At 39.5% G+C, this 10,490-nt stretch overlaps 1 protein-coding gene across 2 annotated transcripts; it reads left to right on the top strand.

The window, feature by feature from the left end:
• Positions 1 to 225: 225 nt before the first annotated feature.
• On the top strand, positions 226 to 10,077 carry RNF7 (ring finger protein 7). 2 transcript variants are annotated; one of them, XM_067557905.1, is made up of 4 exons: positions 226 to 319; positions 2,316 to 3,134; positions 6,811 to 6,858; positions 8,321 to 10,077. In XM_067557905.1, exons 2-4 carry the CDS (start codon positions 2,729 to 2,731, stop codon positions 8,437 to 8,439), a joined length of 573 nt encoding a protein of 190 aa, XP_067414006.1. In that variant the 5' UTR covers positions 226 to 319; positions 2,316 to 2,728; the 3' UTR covers positions 8,440 to 10,077. The 2 variants fall into 2 exon arrangements, with proteins under 2 accessions (XP_067414006.1, XP_067414091.1); XM_067557990.1 differs by lacking the exon at positions 226 to 319 and having other exon boundaries at positions 2,079 to 3,127.
• The last annotated feature ends 413 nt before the right edge of the window (positions 10,078 to 10,490 follow it).

Genomic DNA, 10,490 nt, shown 5'->3' with positions numbered 1-10,490 from the left:
TTCACTACCCCATTCGAACCCTGAGGTTGAGTGTTTGTTCAGTATGATGAACATTGTGAAATTTAAACTGCGGAATCGAATGGGCATTAACACATTAAATGCCATCCTAAGAGTCAGAACGGTACTGAAATTGTTCGGGGAATCTTGCAGTACTTACAACCTTCCTGAGTTGGTAACAAAACTCATTAAGACAAACGCAGCCTATTTGTTCAAGGAGAAGCAATCCTTTCACAGCGGGGAGCAAATGGAGCCCAGCAATCAAGAGCCAAGTATTGAGTATAAAGCACACAAGTGGGAGACGGACATGATGGAGATATAGGTATGTTATTAACAATTTGTTCACCTCACACTTTTGAGCTATTTTGTGAATCCATTAATTATAACATGAAATGTGTATTTTAGTAAAATATTTGCATGTGTAATACATAGCAGTATATAGTTAACAATGATTTATGGATACTGTTGTTAGTGACATTAATGACAGGTGTTGAATGTTGATTTAGCGACAGCTAGCGACTTTTGGGTGTGTCTTTGGCTACTTCCTGCCTCCACGAGTTGGCTTCACTGCAAACAGGCTCAGCTCAGCTGGTGACTGGGAGGAAGCAAGCAAGCTCTCAAGCTGTGTGCGCTTAGGTCTGAAGATGCTGCAGATTTTGTCATGATCTGCCCCTCACCTTCACATGCTGACATGTTAAAAAGGCAGGAACAAGCTCCTCATGACACCAGTAGACACAGGGCTGCTCAGGAGGGGAATGTGTCCCAGACACATTCAGGAGATAATTATCCTCACAGACAGCCCAGCTTTGGAAGTTTCAGGTGCAAAAGCAGCACTAAAGAATGACAACCTGGAATCTTTCCCTGCTGTGAAGAAATAAGCAAGTGCTGTCACATCACAAATATTGTTTAAATTACACTTACAACTTTCCCATTTTTTTCCAACACTCTAATTTTTTAGTGAATGGCAGTACCCTAGTGTGGCCATTTATTCTGCCTTTAATCCCACTTATCTGTGAGAATCTTTCCTTTGTTTACAATGGCTTTGGTTGGGTCAGGTAGGTCATATAGGTTGTTACACACAAATGCTGTGAATGCCTTGATCTTATCAAATTTCTCCACAGTTGCACTTTTCTAGGACCTTTTTCCCAGAACACCTTCTGAGGAGTTGCTGGTCCTTTGTATGTGCAGATACAAGCTACTGCTGCCCTCAAGCAGCCATTTTGTAGCCGTGTGTCTGCTGTGCTTATGTCTTGCTCATCCAACTTGTAAGCATCTCAGCTGCTCTTGTACTTATTCTTTAATATTTCTGAGGGGAGGCAGAATGAATTTAATTGAAGTGATGTTTACTCTCTCAAATCCTTACAGCAACACACTAGAAACCTCCTTCCAAATTAATAGTTAGGATAAATAAAAAGTATTTGTATAAATCCTTTAGTGCACATAAACCCAAGCCAGTCTGAACAGTTTGCCTGATTTGGCTGCCAAAATTTGTTCGTTTATAGATCTATGCTGCTAACATCCATCATTTAATTACACACTAGATAGTGATTTTTTTTAGTTTTTTAAAAAGTTTGGTATGTCAGCTAATTTTGAGTCATCATGTATTCCCCTTCTTCATTTGTTAATTAATGCACATACTTTCTCTCTAACACTACTTTCCCTTTTGACAAACTTTTAAATGTTTATCTTAACCCCAGTAAAATGAGCAGTTAGTGGTGAAAGATCAGCTACAACACATAATCTGAAAATTTATTTCATAATGGATTAGAAAGCTGTCCAAAAATATCATGCCCAAGAATAGTCTAGAAATCATGCAGCCACTGTGCTGGGCCTGTATATAATGCAAACCACTTCAAACCAAGGGGTGCTGCTCCCCCGGCACCCTTAGTTCCAGCATCTATGACTTACTTTTAAAAAAAGTTATAAAACCATAACTACAAAAAATTTCAAAACCCTTTTAAAAAGGCTATGTATCGGCTTGAAAATAGTTCTTAGACCAACACTGTGCAGTGTTTGCAACCCAAACATTGGAGCATTTACTAGGACACTGAAAGTGAAATGAAATACAAGTAGTAGAACTGATTTCTTTCATTGTCTACACTTACAAAAATGCAGAAAGTAAAGCACATAAGTAGTTACCAACCATACTAAACTTTTAAAAATTCTTTCATTTGTAGTGGCCTAAATCAGTGTTGTTATTATCTGCCGAGTCAGATTTGGGATTGGGAATATTTTTCTATATTATCTGAGTGTTCTAAATTTACAAATAAACTTAAAATATGGCTTTAATTAGTGTTTATTATTTTTCTATTGTACAGGAATTAGGTACAGTGCTCCTGTCAGCTACATTTCTAACTTATCATTTGCGGAAACCCTTAAGAGTTTTCAGGTGCCTAATTAGCCCCTGGAATCATGGTTAAAGGGGCCCCCTAGCTGAAAAGGCGCCCCTGGCTAACGCCCAGAGAGCGGGGGCTAGGCGCAGTACAGATCCCCAGACAGAGTTTAAGGCAAGGCTGCAGCCGACGACTGGTCCCGAGCCGCCTATCTACCCGAGAGCGTTAAAAACAACCCTCCTCCCGGCCGGGCTCCCCGCAGCGGCAATGGTCCGGGCAGCTCCTCCCTGCAGCTGGAGCCTAGAAGCGACAGGAGCCCGGCCCGCCCACTACGCCTCCCGCACAGCATCACTGTAAGCGACAGGCGGCCCCCGGCCGGCTTCCGTGGCGGTGCCGGGATGCTGAGAGGGCGCGGCCCAGGGGCCCTGAGCTTTCCGCAGGGCCTGTGGGGCTCTTGCGCCACCATCGCCACTGGAGCGGCGCCGACGCCGGCGCGTCCCGCCCCCCGCGCCCAGCCGAGCGCGGGCCGCGTGGCATCGCTGGGCTCTGGGTGGCGCTGCAGCCCCGCTCGGCCGGCGGCGAGGAGCTCGAGCGATTCCTCCGCCGCAGCGTCTCCGCCCCCCGCCATGGCCGACGTGGAGGAGGGAGACGAGCCGGGCGCCCCCCACTCTCAGCCGGGCTCCTCGGGCTCCAAGGCGGGCGCCGCCGACAAGATGTTCTCGCTGAAGAAATGGAACGCGGTGGCCATGTGGAGCTGGGACGTGGAGTGCGACACCTGCGCCATCTGCCGGGTGCAGGTCATGGGTAAGCGCCGGCCCGGCGGGCCCCGACCTTCTCTCCGTCTCCGTCTCCGTCCCCGCCTGGGGCGGAGCCCCGCGTCCGGAGCAGGGAAGAGGGGCCAGCGTATCTCCTCACTGCCCCTCCCCTCGACAGCTCCGCGTCCTGTGGGAGTGGGGGAGGGAGCCTGTATCTCCTCATTGCCTCTTCCCGAGGGCGGGCCTGTATCGCCTCACTGCTTTTCCCCGAGGGACAGCCCCACACCCGGGGCTGAATCTCCTCACTACCTCCATCCCCGGGAAACACCGGGGTTTTTCTTGGAGCTTGGACAAACCGTCCTGTTTGCTGAGAGGTCCGCTGAGAAGTGATGAATACCTGCCCTTATTTTTTACAGGAGCTCCCATTTATATAGAGTCTAATGCCCTGCCTCTGCTTTTGTCCCATGTCCTAGCAGTAGTTGCACAAAGGATCCTGTGCTGGTACAAATGGTTTGTACCAGAAATAGTCAGAGGCTTCACTTAAGCAATCAGCTTTACCCTGTAATAGCCAAACAATTCTTCTTTATTTCCCTGAAATAAACTGTAGTTGGTTGACCGTGCCCAGCAGCTGTCTATGTAATCAGGGGACACAGAATCAGGTCACTGCCCCTGGGCAAGGGTGCCATAGAGATGTTGGTGGGTCCTAGTATATGATCCTCCTTAACTAGCCAAACAGGAGTTGCATAACTTAAATTGGATCACTTACTGGAGCCCTTTATCTCGGTACAACTACTTCACCATACTGAAGTCTTGTCTGTAATCTGCTCTTACTACATTTCACCCTGAAATGGTTTCTCTTCAAGGGTGATGTCTAGCATATTCTTTGTGTTATCTGTTAATTATGGCTTGCAAACCACTCTAGGGTAAAAAGTGTATAATGTAGGATCACATTAGTGCATTAGCTAAAAATTATGATCACTATATTTGTACAAATCTCCCCAATTTATTATGAATATTAACACATTATATATCATATGATGACCCAACTACACTTAAAATGTGCACATTTTTATTGCTGTTTGAGACTGGAAAGCTATGGGAGCTGATAATTGGAGACACACAGCCTTTTCATCTCTAGGCCCCTGTACAAATGCAAGTTGGACTACTCTTTACCCAAGCTTCCATCTTACGTTTGGTCAGTGTTCTGCATGATGCAAATATGGTTTCTGTCCAGTTCCCAGTAAGTGGGTGTTCACAAACACTGCAGTTGGCACACATTGGCAGTTTCAAGTAGATGGCCGAGGACTGAATGAGTAGGAAAACTGAATTATCTTTTGTATTGTAGAGACAGAATGTCCAGAAAATAAATTATACTCAAAATTTAATATTGTGCTTTTTCATCCAGGAATTTCAAAGTGTTTTACACAAATGGATAAGTTAACCCCAGAACAACAGGGGAAGAGTGATTTTCGGCAAGTCACTTAACTCAGTTTTCCTGTAAAAGGGAAGTGAAAGATTGAGAATCCAATCTGAGTGCTCATCATGGCAATATCAGACATAACTAACCCAGCCATTTTGCATATGTTTGTTTGTGTTGAGACCATTCTCTTGAGCTGGGAGAATTTATGGGCATGCTAGAGGAAGAAAGACTTTGGCCCAGAATGAGGTAGTGGGAAATACCTTAAAAGTCTTACTTAGCTTGACTTTATACAAGAAGTTTTAGCATGGTTTGAATTAGGGATGTAAAAGGTTAACCGTTTAAATGATAATCAGCTGTTTAAATGTTGCTGTAGCTGGGCTTGGCTGGGGCAGGAGCCAGAGCTGGGTTCGACTCCTGGCTCAGCTCCCTGCCTGTGAGAGCTGTCCAGCATGCTTCCCCCACCCTCAGCGTTTAAATGTTTAAACATTCTATTTTTAATACGTTTAAACGGATTTAAAATTAAAATACTAGTTTGAATACAGTTACAACGTGGTCTTAGTTGGGCTGGTGGACAAAGCTCACATCAGGACTGAGATATCAGGACCCATCTGCAATAGAATAACATTTAAAAAAAATAGTTTTTTTAGTTATATTCAACAGTGGATTTTATTTAACCTGATTTATGAGGAAGTAGAAATAGCACAGAACTAGTGTGGAGAATAGATCTAAATTAATATCTCTTCTCATGCCAGTTATGTTAAATAACAGAATTAAAGGGGGAAAAAAGGTTTAGTTTAAAAGAAAAACAAAATTCCTCTCATTAGTATGCCAAAAAGAATAAATGTTTTCTGTGGAGTTAAATATAGAACTCTGATTGCCTTTATATTTTAATATTTGAAAAATATTATTGGCTTTTAAGTTAATTTGATATTTCTGAAAATGATTGACTAAAAGACCCAGTCACTGGCAACAGGGATTTAAGTGTTGGAAGAGTGCCGTACCTGTCATCTCTTATACACTATTGAGATATTGACTCCTGCTTCTGCCCCGCCAAATATGCCAAGACTTCATTGTCCATTTGTCAAATTTTCCAACAAGCACTTTCTCCTATGCTGTTCCTTATGCATGGAAAGTGCTCACTGTAAAAATATGTAAAGCCACCACATTGTCCTTCAGATCCCTCTTTAAAACACTCATCTACTATGATACCTACAAAAAATTTGGTAGTAGTCACTAATTGTCATGATGATTACAGTCCTCTCGCCTGTTATTGTGTGCTTCCCCAGCTTATTTGTTGTATTTCCTGTCTTAGGAAGCTCTTCAAGAGGGAACCATTTTTTGTTATGTTCGTATAACCCCTAGAACAATGATGTTTGGGTCTCTAGGTATTACTGCAGTACAAATAATAGTAATGAGTGAACTCCTCATTGTTTACTAAAGGAAGAGCTGCTCTCCTGTGTCTCATTTGGGGAAACATTGCTGCCTCAGCACTCCCATTCTCTTCCCTCTTTGATGGGTTGGTGAAGTGAAGACTGACTAAGTGAGGAATCTGAAGTGGGAGCAGCACTAAGTGCTTATGTTGTGTGAGAGCAGCAACTGATGTAGGAAGAAGTACTACTCCAACTGGGAGTTCCATATCCGGATTCCTTTCTGTCCTCTACAAGATTAGACACCATCTAAAAATATGTCGCCATTGGTCTTTTCACTTATGTTGCATGACTAATAAATGATCTGAAAGTATGCTATGTGTGAGAGTAGAAAGGAGTTATATTCTGGCAGAGTTTAAGTACCCATCGAGTAAAATTGCTGTGTTTAAAAAGTAAAAATAAAAAGAGGGTGTGCCGTAGGATATGATGGGAGGCTGAAAAACAATATAATTGTGAATGATTTTCTTAAAAGGAGACAGACATCTGAAAAACAAATTCCTGAAGCTAGGGGTTGCATATGTATTTTCAGTGCTCTCATTTAATTTTTAATATGCTTGAGTGCATTTGGCACAAGTCTCCAAATGGTCACGTACATAAAAAGGAGATTTTTTTTTTGCAGCAGAGCTTGTGAAAATGTCACAACAAAATAGAGGGTCAGAAGAGCATGTCTTACAGCTTCCAGGATTTGTTTTTTACCTCCTTTTGCTATGCATAATGCTTTGTATTTTAATTTTCTTTTTATCTAATAAATTTAACTATATGGCAGAAGTCAAGCTTTTACCTTTTCTAAATATGTTCCAGGGTTTATATTTGTGTTAGTCAGTTTTAAGAATTGTATTCTGAGCATCAAATTGAGTTTTGTTCTTGTTTACTTTTAGATGCCTGTCTTAGATGTCAAGCTGAAAACAAACAAGAAGATTGTGTTGGTATGTAGTGATTTCATTCTCTTGCTTTTCAGCCAAAGGTTTTTTCTCGGTGTGGTGCTTTTTTAAGTTTGAAGCTAATACTAATTTTATTAATGCACATAAATAAACGGTAGAGTATTACGAATGTAAAAAGACACACTGTCATAGAAAAGTATTGAACTGAGCAAATTTACAACTAGTCATTTATAGATGTGTATGTGACTGGGAAGAACTAGTTACATAAGTCAGGACAAACTACTGTAGACTTCTGATTTAGATAGGAAATAGCTACTATCTCTTCTTTTGAGATAGATGCCAGGAGATATAACAGAAGAACTTCACTGAAACATGCAAGTATAGAATAAAATTTTGAGTGGGTTATGAAGCCATGGAATATATTTGATTCTTTTCTTCATCCAAGATTTTTGAGGTTTCAAAGATCTTATTTTTATTGTTTAGTTAATATACTTTTCAGTTGGAAAAATGTATCCCTAAGCATTATACTAGGGTTTTTGTGTGTGATTATGTAGACATTCAAACATTTTTTTAAATAGTATAGTTATACTACTCTGTTAATTGAACTTGTAAAATAATTTTTGAACCTTTCCACCTCTTTGCTATTTCAGTTATAGAACATATAGCCTCAGTTAATTCAATAGTATTATTTTAGTTGATCAGCTTATTGTCTCTAAAAGAAATGGTCACTTCCACAATCTTGTGACTAATGCCTTGTCTACAATCACTGCTAAATGGAAATAGCAAAAACGCAGCTAATACCTTGCAGAATTAGGTAGACTATGTGTATTCCCTAGGTAGTGCAGTTTGGTATATTGAAATGATTATAGCCTTTGAACAACCTCTGATGTAACTGAGAGCCCATCGTAAATGCTTACGTACTAGCATCCTGTATTTTATTTATCATGCATCACAACTTTGAACTTTAAAAATTCAAATACAGTGTTAATCAGAATTTGGTAATATGCTATCAAGCCTTTGATACATGATAGAAAATCAATACTGAAATGGTACACTTACTATACCTAATTAATGAGGCAGTGAAAATAAGATAGAACTTAGCCAGGTAGTGGAAGTTTCCAAACCACTCACAGGCTTCACTCATCCCTCAGTAGTGTTCATAATATTATGCAATATTTATATAGTGCTCAGCACTGTGCCAAGCATTCTGTGGATGTGTAAGAATATGAAAGTATGTATATATGTCTTTTCAATTAAAAATAAATGTGTACACATGTTTTTAGTGGCTAATGTGTGAGAAATAACCCTGTAGAACACAGTGTTCTATTTATGGAAAATATTGTCAATCCAGTAACACTAATCTAGTCTCAATGGATAAATCATTAGAATGTATTATTTCACCATATAGTATATAACCCTCTATCAGCTGTAAAAATCTGAGTTAGAATGTTAATGTTTATATTAAAAGTGTAACTGAAACATATCAAGTGTTTTTCTTTTCTTTCAGTTGTCTGGGGAGAATGTAATCATTCCTTCCACAATTGCTGCATGTCCCTATGGGTGAAACAGAACAATCGCTGTCCCCTCTGTCAACAGGACTGGGTGGTCCAGAGAATAGGCAAATGAAAATATTGGCAGTTTTTCTGTTGAACTTGTTTGGAGCAGTATACATCTGATGCCATATATTTGTATGAAAGGGAGGAACACGCTAACTATGGCGGGATCCATTCAATTTATATCTATGTTAAAAGAATACTATGGTTTTGTTTTGCTTTGAACACACTTTAATGTGTTGGTATGCCATTATTATTTCAAAATCCTTTCAAAGCTAAGGATATAGGCTACTACCTTAGAATGTCTGTCTTAGTGTTCTGGTGTAAATTGTATCAACTGCTTGGAAATGCTGTAGTGCAGAAAATCACTATTACAATCTATCTGATGTTTCTGGTAAGGAAATGTAAGAAACCAGTCCATTCAAAAAGAAGGCTGTGTTCATAAGTCTGATCTGCTATGTAATTGATTTTTAAAAAGGGATTCTTACCATCCAAATAATACTGCATCCATACCAAACCACCATAAATAATTTTGCCTGACTGTGATTTTTTTTTTTTTTGACTAAAATAAATAGTCTGTGAAGCATTCATCTTTATTGCCCCCCTCATCCCAAGGATTGTAGAAACCTCTTATTTAGGGTTTAGTACAGGCTTGTTTTGTGCTAACTTAAGAAGTCTGTCCCTAATGTTCATTGAGTATTAATAGCCTTTTCTTTTACAATGATATGTACTTGGTTTCTCCAACCTACAGTATTAAACTTTTACCATGTTAAAACTTTTTACTGTTGATTCTAGTAAAAACAATGGGGGATGTGTTTAGTCCAGCATTGGGCCATTTTAATAACCATATTTCAAATTAATTAACTGGTGAAGTGAAAATATTGGTTAGGAACTAGCTGACTTGTGGATGTATTTTAGATAAATTGAGAGCCATGTCTATCAAATTGTTTAAAAAATATAATTGACAAAATAGATGTTACAAGGAAAGTAGATAGCAATTACATGTAGCAAGAATCTAATGTAGCACATTGTTTCATCTTGTCAGTATAGCTAGATCTATTTTGGAACATGTCTGTTATTTCATCAGATTGGTAGACTTGTATTTAATGTAATAACTATTGTTTTGCCTTTTGTAATGGGAGGGATTCAGGATTTCATTTGATTATTTTTTTGTACATGCAACCCTATTTTAATTTTTGTTTTTCTTATGTTTAACTGCTTGCCTCCTTAATTTGTTTAGTTTTTCTTTGCCCTAGAATGAAGAAGGAAACACATGGGCTCTGAACAAGATTTTAGTGAGTTTTAAATATATGACAAGTTTGAAGAGTCTGTAGTCTGTTAAGATTGTTCTAAACTAGGTTTGGCAAGCTGATCGGTTGATGTGGCAAATAATATCATTTGACCACAGCCTATTGAACCATGGTCAGATATTGTCAAATATTCCAGCTAGAATGCCCTTATGTAGATGATGGCCTACCTTATTGATTGCATCATGGTATCATCTGTTAGTAAGCCTACCTATATGTCTTGATCACTCACTTCACTTCATGTTAATGCCACCTACTGGGGAAAAAGGTGAGCTCACTAAAAGTTGAGCATCTTGATTGGCTGGAATCTAGTATAACAAACCTTGTATATATGTATATTTTTGTATACCAGGCCATAAATGTACATGGCAATTTACAAAGTACATTAAACAAGTTAAGATGTATTCTTTGCCTGGAAGAGTTTACAATCTAAACTGTCTAGAAAAACATACAGAAATTAACTCAGGACGGAGAGCAGGGTTCATGGTTATTAAATCTCCACCAACATACAGAGAGAAGATGCAGAGCCCTTTCCTTAACGAACAAAAGTATCACAGCTTTTAAACCCCATTCTAATACCTCTCCAATCCTCAACAAAGCAAACAAACCATATTAAATGCCTATGTAAATAAATCCCTACTCTTCCCCTCTCAACAAAAATCCTCTTTGTAAACCATTCCCACACATACATACATGAATTCCCAGCCAATTCTTGATGATCCTTAGCACTTGTAGTGTTTTTTTTTTTCCATCTTCAAAGCCATTTACAAACAGCTAAGGACAAGATTCAGCATAATGCAGGGCTACTGGAAAATGA

This window comes from Emydura macquarii, unplaced genomic scaffold (assembly GCF_026122565.2).
Source record: "Emydura macquarii macquarii isolate MOO-44397 ecotype Brisbane River unplaced genomic scaffold, CSIRO-AGI_Emac_v2 contig_18, whole genome shotgun sequence".
NCBI classification, from domain to species: domain Eukaryota; kingdom Metazoa; phylum Chordata; order Testudines; family Chelidae; genus Emydura; species Emydura macquarii.
Note: the sequence above shows the minus strand (reverse complement) of the source record. Positions and strands in the feature narration are given on the sequence as shown.